Consider the following 20,625-nt stretch of genomic DNA (forward strand, 5'->3'; position numbering starts at 1 on the left):
AGCTTCGAGACGCACGGTGGGGCTGGCGTGGCTGCAGCGCCGCGCCTGATTTATCTTCTGCATGCGTTGGATTGCCTCTGAACCTTATGCGGCTTTCCTAAATCCATAGACTACATGGATTCAGTATCAAGACAGCCTTGTGCTGTCTTCATATTGGACCCTATAGATTATGCTGATTTCAGTTGTTGGAACCCACCACTGTAGGCGTCCCTTCCCCGGTACAAATTTAATTTCTACACGCTCGCTCCTGCAGGTACCTATTTCAGGCTGAGTCTACATAGAGGAGACCCGGGGACAGGTTCAGATCCCAATTGCAACACACTGACGTAAAGACAAAGACCGACAGGCAACACAACACACACACACACTGACACGCGGTACAAATATCAGCCGTCAAAGCCTGTCCAGAGCGTTGCTTGCATTCAACCGAAGATGATCAAATTGCGCTCTCCCAGAAGGCTGTACAGGCTGATGGTGTGCGTAAGAAACACTTTTAATTTGTGTTTTGCACTTCGTTGAGCTATCATTTGTGGCCAGGTCGCTGTTCAGAAAAGAAAGGAAATAGCTCCGTGGGCTTTATATAGTAAAATTAAAATAGATTTGTTTTTTATGATTTGCTTACCTTTCCTATACTTTACATTCCTATAGTGTTTTTTGTACTGTTTGTTGTTGTAACGTTCTGACGCCCCTGCTCCGAATGGACATCTGTGAAAAGGAGCTTTATAGCTCATCGGATTCCACCATTTTGATTTAAAGCTTTCGTGACTGCAATGATTCATCTTCTTTGGTTCTTTCGGTAAAGTCACGTAGAATGAGAATAAAATAATAAATTGATAAAATAAAATAACACAATAATATTCTCACGACGTTTCGGCCACAACACAAGCGGCCTTCATCAGGTGAAGGGACGAGACTCCAGCGCTGTCCTCCAGACAGTCTCGTCCCTTCACCTGATGAAGGCCGCTTGTGTTGTGGCCGAAACGTCGTGAGAATATTATTGTGTTATGTTATTTTATTTTATCAATTTATTATTTTATTCTCATTCTACGTGACTTTACCGAAAGAACCAAAGAAGAGGATTCCACCATTATAAATAAATCTTCTCATTCTAAAAAACAACAAACCCAAGGTCACACTCGGCCTCTGTGCATCGTGCAAAAACACCCATCGGGAACTGCCGCTGATACTTTTCGGACGATGCATGGGAGGAGGAGGATGAGGAAGAAGAGGAGGATGAGGAAGAAGAGGAGGATGAGGAAGAAGAGGAGGATGAGGAAGAGGAGTAGGATGAGGAAGAGGAGGAGGATGAGGAGGAAGAGGAGGAGGAAGAGTAAGAGGAGGAGGAAGAGTAGGAGGAGGAGCCCGCGTTCCGTTAAACGCAGGCGGCTTTGTTTGTCCGTCATCATTAACGGGGGAGGGGGGTGGTGGGCAGCCACTTGTGAGTCCGGGAGAATGCGCGCCGCGAAGGGCGCCTGTCGCCGTCCATTGCGATGCCGCGCCTGGGCTGGGGGCGGTAGCGAATGGGCGAGGAGGGAGGCGGTGGTGGGAGGGAGGGAGGGAAGAGAGAGGTGGTGGAGGGGAGGGGGGATTCTCAGCCCCCCTCGTTAGCCGAGTGACTTTGGGACGTGAGGCTCACGCGCGCCGCCCCGCCGCTGTCGGCTTTGGCATGTATCCCGTGTGCGTCGCGCGATGTGATCACAGAACAACATCGTGGAGAACCGAGAGCGCAGCGGTGTATTTGTGTGTGTGCAGTGGGGAGCGGTAGTGTAGCGGTTAGCGCGCTGCGTACGAACCCGGCGACACGAATTGGATTCCTGCTCACGGCCACCAACACCAGTGATGATGATCTGAACCGGTCCTGGGGCCTCCCCTATATCGACTCAGCCTCAAACGAGTACCTGGTGGTGGGACTATTGCCCTTATACAGGTTGTACTGTTGTATATATAGGCCTTTTTCCAAAATTGATGTTAATAATAATATTTGCCGATATTTTCTAATAATAATCGATAAATAAATAAACACCCTCAAACCGACAAGAACCAACACCCAGAAGCCAAGCAGCTGGAGGTCGTAAAATGCCATAAATAATAAACTCCGGGGCAAAAGGGGGGATACAGACCCCCCCCCTCCCCTCACACACAACAGGCCGCCAGGAGATAAACAATAAAAAGTAATAAACCAAATCAAAGAGAAAAAAGGGGTGAGGGGGAAATTACTAACGAAGCTCGAGGGGAATGCCAGGCTTCAAAGACTCCATCTTGGAACTCCCAGACAATCAGACGCCACGCACAGGCGAGTTCTAAAAAAAATTCCCCTTCGTTGCTATTAATGCAACGGTTAAAGTTCAGAGCTTAGCAACAAATGAGTCGACATCATAAAGAATCCACACACTCACTAAGAAAAAACAAACTGCAATCTACATAGCGGGTTGTTACTTCACATACATAATATTAACACGAACGTTATTCACCTTAAATTACATTACATCTTGCCGTTACATGACCTTACAAAACCAAGGAATATGAATTCCAACAGTCAAGAAACTTACCTCTTAAACTCAGGACATCAAAAATAAAATTTAAGTAAAGAATAACTCAAGCATAACAGCACCGATACCCGGATACAGACTGGGGGACGAAAATTAATAAACCCTAGGAAGTGCGTGGTGATGACGGTGTTAAATCACAAATCTTGGGAAACATAAACCAAATAATATTTGTGCAGTGTTAAACCGAGAGCCAGCCGGAAGAGATGAGACGAGATAGGTCAATCACGTGACCAAGATAAATGTGTCCCAGAGAGAAAGAGAGCCTCCCGGCCGCCTTTGTCTTCCCACAGCACGGGAGAGAAAAAGAATTTAACGCCAGAGCGAGGGAAATTACTCTTGATCTCAGGGGCCATCTGTGCCCACGGATGTGCGGTGACTTAATAAATGACACACACACACACGGACGCACGACAATCCATTCCCCACCACACAGAGCGAGATCAAAGAGAGATCCGGTCCGTTGTGAGAAGGAGAACCAAAGAGGAAAGGGGGGGGGGGTGGAATTCCTCAAAGCCTCGCAGCTTCCCAAAGAGCGAAAACCGGGCAGACAAGTTTTAGTTAACAGAAGTACAAAAAACCAGACGACAATCCACATAGCGGGTCACACATAACATTAATGCTAACGTTATCCACCTTAAATTATATTACATCTTGACGTTACATGACCTTACAAAAACCAAGGAATATGAATTCCACCAGTCAAGAAACTTACCTCTTAAACTCAGGACATCCAAAAATAAAATAAAATAAATAATAACTCAAGCGTAACAGCACCGATCCCCGGATACAGACGGGGGGACGAAAATTAATAAACCCTAGGAAGTGCGTCGTGATGACAATGAATCGCAGGTCTTAGGAAACATGGACCAAATGATATTTGTGCAGTATTAAACCGAGGGCCAGCCAGAGAGAAAGGGAGCCTCCTGGCCGTCTTTGTCTTCCCACTGCACGTGATAAGAATTTGCATACGCAGGCAGAGAACATCTCCTCTTAAAAATCAAACACCAAGATGGAAACACTACTACAACATACCTTGAGTCACATACAGAATCATAACTGCAAGTGGTACGGTTTAAAACTATGAGGTAAAATAAATGTTTAAACTTCAAAGCCTCAACACACCCATTGTGCGAGTCGAAAAATGTCACACCAAAGGAAGAGGAGGGGGCAGAGGACTCGACCGGAAGGGGCAACCACCTCCTTCCAGTAATTAGTGCAGAGGGTGGGACAGAAGGACACACTCGGAGCATCTGTTTCCTTTTGATGGCGGGATGGCAGAGGAAGGCGACAGGGGACCATGCCTTGATGAAACTAATATTACCTCAATAAATGACACACACACACGGACACACGACAATCCATCCCCCACCACACAGAGCGAGATCAAAGAGAGATCCGGTCCTTTGTGAGAAGGTGGAGCCAGAGGGAGGAAATTTGGCATAAAAAGAGAGACCCGCGAGCATTGAATCATCACAGCGACCAGCGGCAGAAGACGGCGACCATCAGCTTGGAAGAGGACAGCAAGCCAGCCCCGGGGCATGGCATCGAGATCAACAATGCGTGTGGTGCATCGCAGAGAAGAGGGGCGAGGTGATGCTCTGTGCTGAGTTCGGCCTGGGCAGACAGAGTATCGCTGAAAGTATTCTCAGCGTCAAGCGATCCACCTCGAGAAAGGGCGGAAAGCGCCAAGCATCGACCAAGCGAGCATCGCAGAGGACCAGCCGCAGCGGACGAGCTGCGAAAGCAATCGTCCAGCAGGAGAGAGCGCGCAACCAGCGCAACCAAACAAGGGTGCCAGCTACCAGCGGCCAAGTGTTGTGCCGACTCGGCTCATCCAGCAGGGGAAAGAGCCTCCCAGCCGCCCGTGAGCAAGGGTGTCAACTGCCAGCGGACGAGCTGCGGGCGCTATCTGACGACGGATCATCGCGCTGTGCCAACTCGTCCAACCAGCTGTGGGCCGAACTCCGGCCGCCCGTGTGAAAGAAGGAAAATCCAGCTATCCGTATGATACTCACACTGCCAACGCATCACCTGGCATCTTCTTGACGCAATTAATTGATCCAGAACACATTCCCACTCAACCCAATTCATACCACTCAACACATACACGAATCATTAATAAGAAGCCTAATTATCAAGCACATGAACCATCAGCTGGCCGTGAAGGCATCGCGACTCACCGAGTGATAAGAATACGTCGTTTATAAGTACATAATTTTTTATTTTATTTTACTTCCAACCGCATAATTACCAATAGATTCATCGATACCAATTAAACTTTTGAAACTTTCATCACGAAGCTATACGCTCACAGGGAGAATATCGTGTTAAACCGGTTTCTTTATCATACAATCTTGTCCACGAATTAATTAAAATCTTAGCCAAAGATAAGGATCTCCCGTGGGAGAGCACGTACTGTCACACACCCTTATTCCAAGACACCTCGTTAATTAAATCTTGCCGATGAATCTATTGACGTATATTTGTGCCTTTGGGGTATAACTATTGTTTTTATCGCCTTTTCGTGAATATCGTCGGATGAATTTTTAAGGACTTTTTATTCCTATTTGCCGTATATGCTCGTGTTACTCTGAAGTAATCGTTTGTTCTGTTACCCAATTAACGAAGGTGATCATTGAAGGTTAAATGTATGAATCCATGAAGCCTTAGTAATCGATGGGTATCTGCTGAAGTAGGCGTACTGACACATACCCTTGCTCCAAGACATTTCGCAATTACGTAATCTTGCTCATGAATTAATTACCATATACTTTGCCTTATTGCCTTCGTATGAAAATTGTTGCATGAATTTTTAAGAACTTTTGGTTCCTGTCGCCGTATATGCTCGTGTTACACTGAGGAAATATTCAATTGTTCTGTTACCCAATTAACAACGTGACCATTGTGGGTTAAATGTATGGATCAATGAAGGGAACTTCCCCTGGAGTACTGTGTTGGTAATTCCAAGCATAATAATTCGCATATTAGAAGTGTTAAGGTTTTGTTTAGAAATTAAAATTGCTTAACACAGAAGTGCTTGAGTGTTTCTTTCCTGAGTTCATGCGTAATAATCTTATTTATAAGAACTGTATCCTGCGTTGAGATTTCAATTTGGAGACCTGACATAAACACACTAATATATAATCAGTAAATGTTAAAGCGAGAATAATTGTACTATACCAATCGATAATACGAACCTAGGCAACGAAGCCAAGTTTAACCTGGCGTACTTACAGCACACCTGCATAACTTCCTACGATTAATTGTCTTATCCGATTGATGATACGACCCTCGTCAGCAAGGCAGGGCCTAATTATCATAACGGCTCGCATTGACATAATCGAATACACTCACATGAGTTAATATGATTATCCCTCGAATTAGCATAAGTTATGCACATAATTACATCAATTACATAATTTCGGATAATTACGCATTTTTCCAAATTTAATTTAAATTTTATTATTTTCATCAAATTTTCAATACCCTGATATATAACAGTACGACTGTTTGGTAAGGCTAATTGGCATTGCCCAAGATAATTGGTAAGGATAATTGGGTTACTGTTTTTTTTTTCATTAAAGTCACGTAGGTAAAACAAAATTAAAAGAAAATAAAACAACTAAATCAAATCACGACGTTTCGGAGGCAACACAAGCTTCCGTCTTCAGGTGGAACAGTCACAGCAAGATAGCTGCATCACGTGGTGAGCTCTGAGACCCTCTAGCTTATATACAAGTTAAGGTGGGGGGGAGGAGCCAAGCAGGGAGCCACGACGGCGTGCGGGGCTAAGGTTAAGGTGGGGGGGAGGAGCTAAGCAAGGAGCGACGACGGAGTGTGGGGCTAAGGTTAAGGTAGGGGGGAGGAGCCAAGCAGGGGACGACGACGAGGCCAAGTTAATCCGTCTTTTGTTATGTTGAGGGTTCGGGGGAAGCGGTGGTTCACTGCACAGGGGCAATGAAAAAATGGCAAAAAAAGGCTGTGCGCTTATAAGGTAGCCGAAGTTTTGACGTGGTTTATGACATGTTTCCAGTGGTTGCTTAATTTAAAACCATCCTCTCGGTTGAAGTTGTGTCTATGTTTGTATATCTGGATGGCTTCAAATCGAGAAATAATTGGGATAGCCCGAGATATTTGTTAAGGCTAATTGGCATAGCCCAAGATAATTGGTAAGGATAATTGGGATAGCCCGAGATATTTGTTAAGGCTAATTGGCATAGCCCAAGATAATTGGTAAGGATAATTGGGATAGCCCGAGATATTCGAGGCCAGGTAAAGCTCGGGGTGGTGGGAGAGAAGAGGCTCTGGGGATTTGCCTTTGCCAACCCTTTGACGGTCATTCATATTGATGCTACAATCTATCTTGAAACAAGATGCTTATCTTGGCTATAAATAGCGTTTCATTTATATAATTTATCATGGTAGAGTGTAGTGCCCTGGCCCAATAAATATTTAACAAGTGGCCCCGTCGATTGTATTGTTTTAGAGGAATGGGATTTTCTATATTCCTTGAATTTTTCCATCACTGCGAATTTATTATTATTTCACATTCAAAAAGCAGATAATCTGATTTATTATCGTTATGGTTGCCAAGATAATGAGATTCGTGACCTCCGTAGTGAAGGTGCCGATACATTGGGGTGCTCTGAGCAGAAATCTTTTAGTCGCCACCCACCCCACTAAGTCCCCGACCTCCCCCCCCCCCCAGTTTACAAAATCCCAGACGACAGAAGAGGCGTAGAGACAAGAGCTATCGATGAAGTGACATAAGAATACGTGTCGACAAAACTAGAGATGTCGTGAGATGAGAGAAGACGGAGATGAAAGCAAAACAGAGAAGAGGAATGCATTGGCTCGCAATGTTCATGAGTTTAGATACGTTAATTAGGATTTGCACATGATGACGAATCCCATGTCCCTTGAGCTACTTGGGTGCCCGAGGCTTTTACTTGATGTGCTTCCTCACAGCGCCGCCGCTGCCGCCGACCGCGAGGCGTGTGAGTGTTTAGCCCCCCTGTGTGGGCGAGTCTTCTCAAGGCGTTGATTTTTTTTTCTCTCCGCATTATCATCATTATCATCATCATCATCGTCAGCAGGAGCATCACCATCAGTCCCTTAACCGTGGAGGTCATGGGGCACCAGGGAGCGCTTTGGCAATCGCCTGTCTCCACCTCTCGCGGTCATTCGAGATCGGCGCTACATTTGTTCCTCGCCTCCCTGTTTCCAGTTTTCCTGTCCAACACGCACACGCGCTCGATTAAAGAGGCCTCCCAATTCGCTTGTTTAATCAAGGGAAAACATTGCACCATGTGGTTAAGTTCTAAAATAGTCTAAATAAATAGTGGTTCCTGTAATGAAATTAAACATCCGCGATCAATATTTAACACGCGTTTTTTTTTCCCCGCAGTCAATGTTAAGAATTCATTACGAATTCTTTTGGGTTAGGCCATCCACGTAATGATCCGGCTGACTCTGTGTCACGAAGACCCTCGACCACCCGACACAGCCAAGACAAATGAAATTGCGTTTAAGGCACAAATGGTTATTGTTTCAGCTCATTCACTGGTAAGGTGGCAAATTATTCTCATGATCGTGACTCTGAAAGTGGCCCTCTCTGCAAATGAGTGCAGAACCCCGGTATATTTGAAGTTTGCGCGTCTCTCTCTCCCCGTGGTGGCGTGGATTTTTCTTCGGGTCCTCCGTTTTTTTCCCTGCAAATTTTGAATCAACGTCACCACGCGTTTATAGGATTTGGCTGCTATAAATGTCCACGTGATAAGCCACTTCCGTCGCTGAGCTATCATTTGTGATCGCCAGGTGGCTTCTGAAAAAAGAGCTACTATGTGCAGCTCAGTGAGCCCTACCTGGTAAAATAAAAATCGTAAATAGTGCCTAGATTCCATCTCCTGGCGCGGCAGCCGAAACAGAGCAGTTTTTTTTTGCAAACCCCACATCCACGCGCCTCTGTCCACCCAAATAGGCACGCCGATTGGCCGACAGTGTGTGGTGGGATAAAGTGTAGGTAACTCCCACCTCTTCCGAGACGTTCAACCACACAGCTTGAAAGAGTGGAGCAAATATTATCTAGAGGGGCGGGGTGGGGGGGTTTCTCCACGGCTCCCTCCAGGGGAGGACCTCTTCTGTCAGGCAGTGGCGTGAGCAGGCAATTGCAGGGCTGCGCCTTTATGACCGCCAGGCTCAAGGTCGCCAGCAGTGGTGACCTTGAGATTTCTTCTTTGCGGTAGAAACAGCAGATCTCATTAAACTATTTCCTGATGAAGGGCACTGCAATGTTTCCTAAAGTCTGAACGAATCTAAATCGATGGTATCCAAGGGACTGCATAATAGGTTGAGCTATGTTACGCATGTTTATTTTTCTATTTTTAGAGATAACGAATCTCCTTGTTTCCCCACCTGGTTAAAGGACTGTTACACTTTCTTGTAAATTATTTGCATGCTCAATAGTCGTACGTTTAAACAAATCATCTGACGCCTGCTGCTTCTGCTGCGTTGGCGGTGATTGTACGAAAAAACAATAACAACAACTCAACAACCACAACACGTTCGTCAATAACAACACTGTGGCCTTGAAAGAAAACATATATACAATAGGCGACGTTTCGGGTAATAACCCTTCTTATGAAAAATTGAGAATAGGTTTTACCCTTTCTGGCAATAAAACAGGTGGCGTTACGATGTTCAAACACCAAATATAAACCTTTTGCAGGGAATCAAATTACTGCATTAAACACACAAAGTACTTGTGGTGAACATGCAAACAAAAGCATGCTCTGACAGTATGTGCATTGTCTTTGAAACTAATTGGCCGACACCAGAGACAGCCTTCTTTAGGGCCTAGTCTCACCACCAGTGTCAGACCAGAGAACAACGCCACAAATCGAACAATACGAGGGCAATGCACCATCAGAGCATTGATAGCTCGGGGTGAGCAGATACAAAATGGGACATTTGTGCCAGTATCAAAGTATGACAAAAGTAAGAATGGAATTTACCCTTTCTCGCAATAAAGAGCCCCCATTTAATAACCCTTCTTAATAGCACATAATCGAAGGAAAACCATAACTCAAAACGTCGCCTCTTGTACATATTATTTTCCGGTCACGCAGTGTTATTGACGAATGTGTTGATTATTTTGTGGTTGTCTTCGTATAATCGCGTCCACCACAGCCTCTGGTCTTTCGCAATCAGCGCTTGGGGATACAGACAACACTCTGACCATCGCCTCCTGTCTCTCGCAAAATCCCCCGCTCGTTGCACGGTCGACACCCGACGTCAGAGGACCGCCCTCACCGTCTTATCATCATCATCATCGTCGTCGCCATCGTCATCACAGTCGCCACCACCGCCGCCATCTGGCTCATTGGCACACGAGAGTCCTCACCGCTCTCTTGAGGTCTCAGCAGGTTAAATGTGCACCCGCAGCCACTTCAGATTTAGATTCACCCTTTGCTGCCCAGCTCACGGCATGGCCTGAGGCAGGCGAGCGCTCGGATGGGCTGCCACTGCGCGTCAAACAAAGGTGTTACAGGCTGCGGGCTTGTGGGCAGCACAGGGCAAGTGTGGCAATATGCATATTTGCACTGCACTAGCTGTGCTGCCACATTGATGCTCTCCGCCTTCACCAACCCGCACTGACCGGCGTGGTGGTGTATGGTAAATAACCGCTACTATGCACGTGGCATGGGACGGCCTTCATCTAGCAGCGGAATGACAAAGGGCTGTACTTGTGCATGCAGGCTTCCTACACATCCTAGAAGGACCAGTCTTACTATGATGACCTCCCCATGCACTCCCTACCCACGCTGACGATGACCTCCCAATGCACTCCCTACCCACGCTGACGATGACCTCCCAACGCCACGTCCGCCCAGACCTCCTCGTCGTCTTCCTCTGCCCGTGGCTCTGCTCACCACCCGTGAAGCGGTCAAGCGGTCGTCTCGACCTCGCCGCACCAAGGAGGGAGCTTCGATCCGTCTCGCCGTGTCCCGGACGGTGACCCCCCCCCCCCCCCCCCACGTGCACAGCGATCCGTTACGGTGGAGCGGGGAATCCATTCCGTCCCATCGAGCGGTGGCGCGGTTTTGTCACGCACGTGTGTGTGCGTGGTTGTGTGTGGGTGGGAGTGTGTGCATAGTTGTGTGTGGGGAGCGGTAGCGTAGCGGTTAGCGCTACGCTGCGCTACAAAACCGGAGGCCCGAGTTTGATTCCCGCTCACGGCCCAACGCCGGTGACGATCATCTGAACCGGTTCTGGGCCTCCCCTAGGTCGACTCAGCCTCATAGGAGTACCTGGTGCGGTGTGTAAACATTTCCACTGGAGAGATGAAGGCGGTCGGCGTGGTGCTGGCCACCCACCCCCTCATGTGCCGTGTCGGCCTTAATAGGCGCTCACTAACAGCACTTTCCCCTACAGTTTGTTAGAGGCTATTCGGGGGATCTTTGTTTTTGTTTGTGTGAGTGCGTGGGCGGCTATGGGTACAGTCCAGCGTTGAGGGCGGCTCAGCTGTGCCACAATTCACCGTTCGATCACGGCCTCTGTCCTATAACATCTGCAAAGTCACAATTATCAGAGTGTTGGAATCGGTTTTACATAGAATCAACAATGACAAACTTTCCGCTGTTATGTGGATGTCAAAAACCCTCTCTCATCATCTTCATAATCCTCAAGTTCACCATCATTCGCTGGACCGGCCAGTCAGAGTCTCCACCGAATCGTGAATGAGTTTGGAATATATATTTTTTGTTACTGTCCACAGTGGCAAAGGGAAGGTGACCTTTCACGCCCGACCAAACTCGCGCGCTTGCTGGGTGGGTGGCTCAGTGGATGCCTGGAATGCTGGTGGGCCGACTGGCTGTTTGCTGGCTATCCAGCGAGATGGCTTTAAGTGCATATGTACGAATGTTGTAATTATTTCACACCGTACGTAGCCAACCGTGCTAAATCGGAGGTACGGGAGACGGACAACAAACTAAACATGAAAAGAGCAGTGATAAAGAAATTAGTTTTCAATTCATATTTAAAAGTCCATAGCTCCAGTGGCTAGCTGACCGGTTAGCTGGCTAGCCACCTGGCTGATCGGTTGGCTGGCTGGTTGGCTGACTGGTTTCCAGATGGCTGGCTAACCGGGTGGCTGGATAGCCAGATGGCTGGCTGACTGACCGGCTGGCTAGCTGGCTGGCTAGGCGTCAAGCTGGCCTGATGGGTAGATAAGTCGCTGGCTGTGTGACTGGATGGTTATTCGAGTTGGTTGCTAGCTAAGTAGCTATATATGGCTGGGTGTGAGTGGCTAGTTGGGTTGGCAAGCAATTGGCTGGATAGGTAGGTGACTGGCTGGGTGGGTAGACAATCTACTGGGTGGGTAACTAGCTGGGTGGGTAGGCAGCTGGTTGCGTGGGCGACTGTCTCACGGTCTGGACAGATGCCTCTCTGGCTGGATTAGTGACTGGCTGACTGTGGCAGTATGAGCTTCAGCATAAAAAGGTGGCTTACGGCGATCCAAATGGCGCCTCGTGGTACGCACGCTGAAGCAGAAACAGTGACGACGCATCGACGCTGTCCAATTAATTGCAGGGGGGGGGGGGGGTGCACGATTTTGTGCAAGCGCCACGGGGTTTAGTGCAGATCGTGGGGCTATTGTTACACGGGGTGATGACTGCGCATTCTCGGCGGGGGTCAATCGTTCTCTTAGAACGCTCTCCACTGATAATTATCCCATAGCCCATGCAAACCCATGCCCATTCACTGACCCATTGCGTTTGACACGGCGGCTTTTGTGACCCAATATTATCCATATATGTATATTTACGCGATCTCACCCAAGAATACAAAAAAAAACCCCTTTATTATACCCATTCACATACCCGTTCACGTTCACGTATCTATTCACATACCCATTCACGAATCCATTCACGTACCCATTCACATACACATTCACGTAACCATTCGCATACCTATTTATGCCTTATACCACGCAAATTCACAAATGATAACCAACCCTTGCCCCATGAGTTTCAACAAACACGCAAAATCGTGTAAGAAAAGCCACCCAGCCTTTGATAAATTATGCAAATAACCGTCAGCGCTTCCTGAAGAAGTGCATTGCAGTCGTCTCGTCTTAGGCCACCGTCAAATGTGAGCAACTGAGATCAGCAGCAGCAGCAGAGACAGACTGTAGGCTGCTTTCATCCTAATTAGGACTCAGCAGTCGAGGCAAGTCACCAATGGTCGTATCCCACCCCAACCCAGACTAACCCATGGCCCGCACCGGTGACACAAATAAATCCACTTTGACACAAACGCTAGTTTGCATCCAAATCTCCGACACCAACCTATGCTCCACAAACCTTCACAAAACCCACACACACCCACATATACGCCCAGCCGTATATATCCTTAACATACCGTTGGGGCAAGCGCTGTTGGCGAGCACCGTTGAAGGCTGGTACAGTCAACGAGGGGGTGGCTGGCCAGGCCCACGCCCGACCGCCTTTGTCTCCCCAGTGGCGATGTTTACACACCGCACCAGGTACTCATTTGAGGCTGAGTCGACCTAGGGGCGGCCCGGGACCGGTTCATATATCCGCCACTCTCAGTGGTTACAATTACCGCCGCCCGCGGGATAACGACAGCGCTGAAGCGCGGCCGAAGGGGGCCCTTGAGGAGCGTCTGACGGCACGCACTGGGACCCTCTGGATGCAGAAATTTCCACCGCAACAAAAAACCACACGGACGTCGGATTGGGACACGACGGAGCAGTGGACGCGCAGCACCGTGACGTATGGTCAAACAACTCCCCCCCCCCCACCTCCCATCATTTGACATGGTGCGGGGGAGGCCTTCGCCCAGGAGCACGTTGACTAAAGGGGCTGTACGTTGTTCAGATGGTATGATTATTATTATTATTGAGTTGTTACTTTTTTATGGCAAAGAGCAGTATCGCCATACCAACCACTGTTGGCTTTTCACAATGTGGTACTCGATTCAGCAACCAGATAAGGATGATTGGTTCAGTCATCTGAAATACCTGTCGTTCGCTGATCCAGCCCATCATCCTCTCTGTGGGTTGATAAAATTTGTACCATGCTGTGAAAAGTCACCAACCGGGTCGTCCTGCGGACATACTCGTCTCCACCATAGAAACGTGGAATTTCCATTACTGTCTCAATGCTCCTCTGAATATGGAGATACGTTGAAGTCTGGCTTCGATTAAAGCAGGTGAGATTATTTCTGTTTACAAAGAGTTAAGTGACAATCATAATCGCTAATACTCTGCAATACCCCTCATTTAATTAGGTGAAGGGCTATTGATATTCATTACGGCTTTCAAAAGAGATTAATCTCTGTGTCATTCATTTAATCAGCAAGGAGCAAACCCTGCAAGATGAATTGCGAGCAAAACACTCCGGATCGCGAGGTCACCACGGATTATGTCGCTCATGTCGCCACGCGGCTATCACTTCCTTCCTTCTGCCAAACGGGCTCCCAAATCTCACCTGTGGTAGTGGTCGGAGGGGTTGGTGGTCGCGCTGTCGAGGCGCTGCTTGAGCGAGGCGAGCATGTCAGGGTCCTGCAGCACCTCCTGGGACACCACCAGGGGCTGACCCGCTGAAACGACAAACACCACGAGGATAAAGATCCTCCTCCTCCCCTCCCGCCCCCGCGTTAGCCTACGCGCATTATTGGGGCGAGCACTGTGAGCGAGCGGCCTATGAATTCCAGCGCGTCGCGCGAGGCTAGGGTGTAGGTCGAGCAGTGGCTGCACGATGCACCAGGTACTCATTTACGGCTGAGTCAGCCTAGGGGAGGCTCATGCCACTCGTGTTGGCCGTGACCGGGAAAGTAACTCGGGTCGTAGGGCAGTGCGATAACCACTACGCTACCGCCCCGACAAAGACGCACACGCAGTATTAGACTGCAGGGGCAAGTTCTGTGACACCTCTACAACACCGCTCCAAACGCAATGACGAACACAGGGCACGCTCAGTCACGCGCACACATGTACGCATACTTCCAAATGCAACGCGCGCGCGCTCGCGTTCCGACGCATCGCGAAGAGCCAACGGCGGTGATGGTGCGTCAAGGTCGCCAGTGCCGGGAGGCTGTGGCCTCACCTTTCTTGTCTCCGGGGCCTTCATCCTCTTCCTCGTCCACCTCCTCATAGTCACCATCGTCAAAGCAGTCTCCTCCATCCTCGCCTTTCCTGCAACGTGCGCACGCGAGCGGCCGCGATCACGGGTCGAACGAGGCTCCGAGTGTCGATGGTGGTGGTGGTGGTGATGGTGGTTACGGCAGTCAAGGGATGGAACACTACCGAGAGAATGCCCACCGACGAGATGGGGCAATTGAATCATCCATCAATCGGTCTTCCTTATACGTGGCAATAATCGCCCTCAATAACGTAGTCATCGGTGCACATTATGGCAGAAAAGGATCGGCTACGTATGTAGAGTATGCATGTATGTATGGGTGTTGAACTTCTTTCGCACTGTAAGTAGCCAACCGTGCTAATCGGAGGTGCGGGGGAAGGACAACATTCTATACACAAAAAGCAATTATAAAGAAATGCGTTTTCAATTTTGACGAATTAAAAAGTGCATAGCTCCAGCAATAGCCTTCCGAATATCAGAAGAAAGAGCATTCCAGACGACTGCCGAAGCGCGTTCGAAAGCGCGGCGCGATGCGGTCGACCCGTCTGTTGTTCGATGGCTCGCCATAGCGCAACAAGAATGAAACGAGAAATCCGTCGCGCGAACGCCGACTGAGCGAAGGAAATCGCAAGGGCTCGGAAAACAAAATCAGAATCGTGGACAGGCACCAGGTGGGCTGGTCACACTGCAGAACCCTGAGAGATGGGCACGGCTTGGAGAGGCTTTCATCGAGCGGTGGATAGATCGTGGCTGATGGTGAGTATGAATCCTTGGGAATGGCACGGTGCCACGCGTTTAGTTGGGTGCCCCTCGAGGAATCGGAACCTTGCCGATCACACGGAAACTGCTGCTGCTTGTTAAGGGTCCTTAGATCAGAGCGACACGTTCACGGTATCTCTTTTGAGATGTTGCCACTTATCTTCATTTAACTTATTTCCAATTACTTTGAGATGTTGCCACTTATCTTCATTTAACTTATTTCCAATTACTTTTAATTCAATGTGTAAGATTTGATTAGGAACTTTTCTTGCGCCACCTACATTCGGCTCATTACCATTCACGTTTTGCTGCAACATTTCTCCCAAGCCTTGATAAGGGTTAGGTTTTGTCAAAAAATATTTTGAGTTGAACGCATTGCTCCAACAAAGCTTGGACTCGTATATAGTCCATGATGAAGAATGACAGCCTACGTACTATATTATAGATTATGATCATAACAATGGTGATTATAATTATGATGATGCAACACAGGTTATACGTTTGTCCTTAAAATGACGATGCTGATGAAGAAATATACCATATATAGATTACTGCAGAGTGATGATTATGGTGATGATGATAATGACACACAAACACAAAACAAAGACACCCGGTATAGCCTTAACAGATTTTGAGGGACAAGTGCTGTTAGCGAGCACCTATTAATGCCAGCATAGCACACGAAGGGGTGGGTGGCCAGAACCACGGCCGCCCGCATTTTTTTCCCTCGTGGCGATGTTTACACACCGCACCACCAGGTACTCATTTGAGGCTGAGTCAACCTAGGGGAGGCCCCAGGACTAGTTAATATAATCGTCCTCTATGTTGGTGGCCGTGAGCGGGAATCGAACTCGGGTGGCCGGGTTCGTAGCGCAGCGCGCTAACCGCGGCGCTACCGCTCCAACAACAACCGCCGCTCGCCACTAAGTGGCGGTGACATCACCACGGCGCTTGTGCCAGGCCATGTGCACTTTAAGGCCACACGAAGTGTCGAACACCCGCTGGCAGCAAGGTCACGGGACAGACCCAGGTGACATGGGTTGAATGATTGAGACGACTGGCCGATGCACCACTTGTGCCCCCTACTATGCCCCACATGACACACATACACACAGACACGAGCGCGCGCACACACACACCACAGCAATGGGATGCACTCGCGCGAGCAGCTGATGTCACCCGGTACTCACACGCTGACGTCTGCCATTCTCTGCGCGGTGTTTCCTGCAAAACAGAGGCGCACGTCATTACACGCGAGTCACACCATCCGGTGACAACACCTTTGCAGGAAAGCGTTCGGGGAGCGGGCTCGCTGGAACACGACCCCGACGCCTGCTGTATATTTGGAGTTTGCGTGTCTCACCTCTCTCTCTCTCTCCCCGTGGTCGCGTGGATTTTTCTCCGGATGCTCTGGTTTCCCCCTCCCCCCCACCACATTTAGAACCGACACGCGTTTAGAGGAGTGTTCTTCACTAATTTTCAGAATTGGGGCCACTATCGCCGATAAGACATCATCAGTGTTGAGGGCCGCCACACATTTGAGACCATTGGGGTTGGACAGCAGCAGTACGATGGGGGTGTTTTTGTTCCTCTTCACGTGTTGTGTATTGTCGGGGGCCGCACGTCACGGGCCGTCAGTGGCCCGCGGGCCTCGCAATGAAGAAGACTGGTTTAGAATATTTGGCTGCTATAATATGTCCACGTGATAAGCCACTTCGTTGAGCTATCATTTCCTGCCTGCTATCTTCTGTGAAAAGAGCTAAATGGCTCAAGTGGGCCTTAGCTGATAAAAAAAATTCATTTGAGGACGTTTGAAAGCTTTACTAACGATGACCCAACTGCGGGGAGACGATGGCGCATGCGTGTTTGCAGAGTGTTGTAAAGCACGTGGACGCAATTGCAAATTAGACGACCTTACGTGATTGGTGGGAGCCTACGGCCGCCTTACTCTAGCTCCTTTGGAGGGCTTCACCGGTCGCCCCCACTGATGCCCCTCCCTCCCCCCACGTGTGCAGATACTACTGGCACTGTTCTATGTTGTGGATGTAGGCATGTATGCCTACAAATAATTATTATAGGGGGGGGGGGGTTGATAATTTTTGGAAAGCTCTTGGATCAACTTTCAAAATTTTACCCCCACATTTGGGGAGTGGGGGGGGGGGGTCAACTTTATTTAACTTTTTTATTCGGGCCTTCTGAAAGGCTCTTATAAATTAGTTGACGGACAAATGAACAAACGGAACGCCGGGCTTTTACGAAATATATAAATACATTGCACAGAGGGACGGAACGTTAGCCAACGCGACTACCGCGCCGAATAATAAGTCACATCGTTAGATCCACCGCTTGGGGGTTGGTGGCAAACCGAGCACAAAGCCACTTTGGTGATCTCCCCATAACTCAGAGGCCTGAACACGGCGTTAGCAGCCCAGCGGCGGCGGTCTCTGAAAGGGGTCCTCGCTCCCACGAAGCGTATCGGGGGAAAACATCGATAACGGAGGGGGAGCGATCAACCACGCACGGGCACTCTGCCGACTCCGCGTGCTCGACAGTGGCGGTGACTCTGGGGTCGTGTGACCCAGACAAGGATGAATTCCCCCAGCGGTGATGAACAACCGACTTTAATATATTATTTAATTGAGGTTTTGTGTGTATGTGCCGGTTGAGCATTCTTATATGCATATGCATTTACACACACTTCTTCGGGGTTGTCCATCGTATCCGATGATGACCTTCCTCCGCCTGTATTTGTGGGACTTTGTGTGACTGTAAAGTCCAATCCTCGACCCACAGCGTTTGCTATAGACAGAGCAGATGTAGTCGCTGATTAGAGGTGTCGGTATGGTTCTGGCTTCCTTTTTGCGTATGCATTTACTCACACACACATTTATATGGGTGGGGAACGTCCGGCCCGCGGGCCGTATGAGGCCCGTGAAATCATTTGGTCTCTGGCCCTGCCAAGGCAACCGCAGGCTGGACTCGAAATTCAATAAATCTAGGAGCAAACCTGGAAAAGCAGTTGCGAGTAACAACATCGTCAATACCAGCTAACATCATCAAACGCCTCGCCAAAGAGAAGCAGTTTCAGCCATCATCACATTAGGGGTGAGTTAATTAAATGTTTGACCAAATATAACAGGCTAATTTTTAAGTTGATAATTGTGTATGGCCCGCGAATGGTGTTATATATATCTAAATGACCCTTGGCAGAAAAAAGGTTCCCCACCCCTGATGTAGGGTGACGCTCTGTATGTGTGGCTCTCTTCTGGACTGGATCGTTCTATTGTACAGTACTTCTATGCTCCAACTTCGATGGTCCCAGCTTTCTTCCAAGCCACACTGACCAGCATGCTCAAGTGTGGTCAAATAACCCCCGTGATCCACGCGGCAAAGGGAGGTCCTCATCCAGCAGTGGATTGCCAAATATGACAGTACAACGTGTGCATATACTTTTCCCATGGAGGGACTGACCTCTGCCACAGTTAATGTGGACTGCCCACCGCCGACCCAGGTGCCACTAATGGAGATGTCCATTTGTCGATGCGTTTTCAGGGCTTCCACCGTCACGCCCTACGTGCAAGGGGCGCTCTAGTCGGGACATTTGCTGCAGGGAAATTCAAATGCCATTTTATTTCCTTGACTCTTTTTATTTTACCAGGTAAGGCCCGCCGAGCTGTTACGGCTCTTTTGTCAGAAGCGGACCTGGCCACAAATGGCAGCTCAACGAAGGTGGCTTATCGCGTGGAAACGTATCGCAGCAGCCAAACACGCCACACGCGTGATGATGATTCTAATTGTGGAGGGAAAAACCGGAGGGCCCGATGGGAAAATCCACGCGACCACGGGGAGAGAGGCATGCAAACTCCAAATATACAGCAGGCATAAGGGTCGGGATCGAACCCACGGAACTCCTGCATGCGAGGCGAGGTAGTTAACGTCTCGCCACCGTGGCGCCACTAAAGTTCCTGAAGGGGTGCCCGGCACGTGGAGCGAAACGTCGGACATCGCGCCGAACAACGTCGCGACGGTCCCCGAAGACAAAACGCGTCGGAGTTTGCTGCCCCCTCCCTCCCCCCACCACGGGGTAGAAGGCGAATGGAGTCCCAAGCTCGTTAAGGGCAGCGAGACACCTTGACCTCGATATGTTTATGAATGATTTACGCGTCGCTGCTCTTTCAAGGGACCCGCTGTTTACGCAGAGGCTACTCGCCCTAATAGCGGCCTCTTTATCTCCTTGGCAATCAGTGGCTGGGCACGGCTCGCTGATGAGCCGTGGTGACCGTGGGCAGCGCTCCATGAGAACATTCTTGGTGCCCGTGAGTCGTTGACTCGCCAATGTTGGGATGATGTTGGGTAAAAGAGATTTTTTTGGGGGGGGGGGTGAAATGCAATCAGTGTTACGTTTAAAGTTTGACGAATAATTTCGACACATTGTGCATCCGCGAGACAGCCAACTTATTGGCTATGAGCACCAAACAAAGACAAAGATCCCCCAGTATAGCCATAACAGACTGCAGGGGCAAGTGCTGTTAGCGAGCAGCACCTATGAAGGCCGGAACGGCACACGAGGGCGTGGGTGACCAGCACCACGCCCGTCCGCCTTTGTTTCCCCAGTGGCGATGACTTTACAGACCGCACCAGATACGCATTCGAGGTTGAGTCGACCTAGGAGAGGCCCAGGACCGGTTCAGATAATATGTCACTGGTGTTGGCCGTGAGCCGGAATCAAACCCGGGTCGCCGGGGTTCGTAGCACAGCGCTAACCGCTACACCACCGCCCCACAGACACACGCCACCGCCACCACTCGCTCAACCTCGGGCTGTGGTACAGAACGCCGGGGCACATCAGGGGAAGAGCAATACATATCTCAGTACCAGAAGAGGGGAATGACTCCAAGTGGATGCGTTGTCTTCGGTGGTGTCTATCACGGAAGTGGGGCCGTCCATAAATGACGTCACGCGATTTTGGATGATTTTTTACCCCCCCCCCCCACTCGTCACACGGCGTCACAATATGTCAGACCTCAAATATGACGTCACAAAGCCCTGCCCCCTCCCCCCATAAAAAAACATGCTTCAAATCGCTTTAAACTATTGTCATTGTAGTGCGTATTTAATGTGGCGCTGCACTCCGATGTTGTAGGAGAAAA

General features: G+C 49.1%; 1 protein-coding gene across 1 annotated transcript in view; it reads right to left on the reverse strand.

The window, feature by feature from the left end:
- The window catches only part of LOC116952204 (nucleosome assembly protein 1-like 1), a 75,872-nt gene that overhangs the window by 48,546 nt on the left and 6,701 nt on the right, over window positions 1-20,625 (reverse strand). The window contains exons 2-4 of the mRNA XM_032971352.2: window positions 16,666-16,699; window positions 14,681-14,769; window positions 14,063-14,174 (exon numbers count right to left, since the gene is read on the reverse strand). Coding sequence (XP_032827243.1) covers window positions 14,063-14,174; window positions 14,681-14,769; window positions 16,666-16,682 — 218 coding nt within the window. The 5' untranslated portion in view covers window positions 16,683-16,699. The remainder of the gene's footprint in view (window positions 1-14,062; window positions 14,175-14,680; window positions 14,770-16,665; window positions 16,700-20,625) is intronic.

This window comes from Petromyzon marinus, chromosome 3, assembly GCF_048934315.1.
Source record: "Petromyzon marinus isolate PM22_M1 ecotype Great Lakes invasive population chromosome 3, UKy_Petmar_22M1.pri1.0, whole genome shotgun sequence".
NCBI classification, from domain to species: Eukaryota; Metazoa; Chordata; class Hyperoartia; order Petromyzontiformes; family Petromyzontidae; genus Petromyzon; species Petromyzon marinus.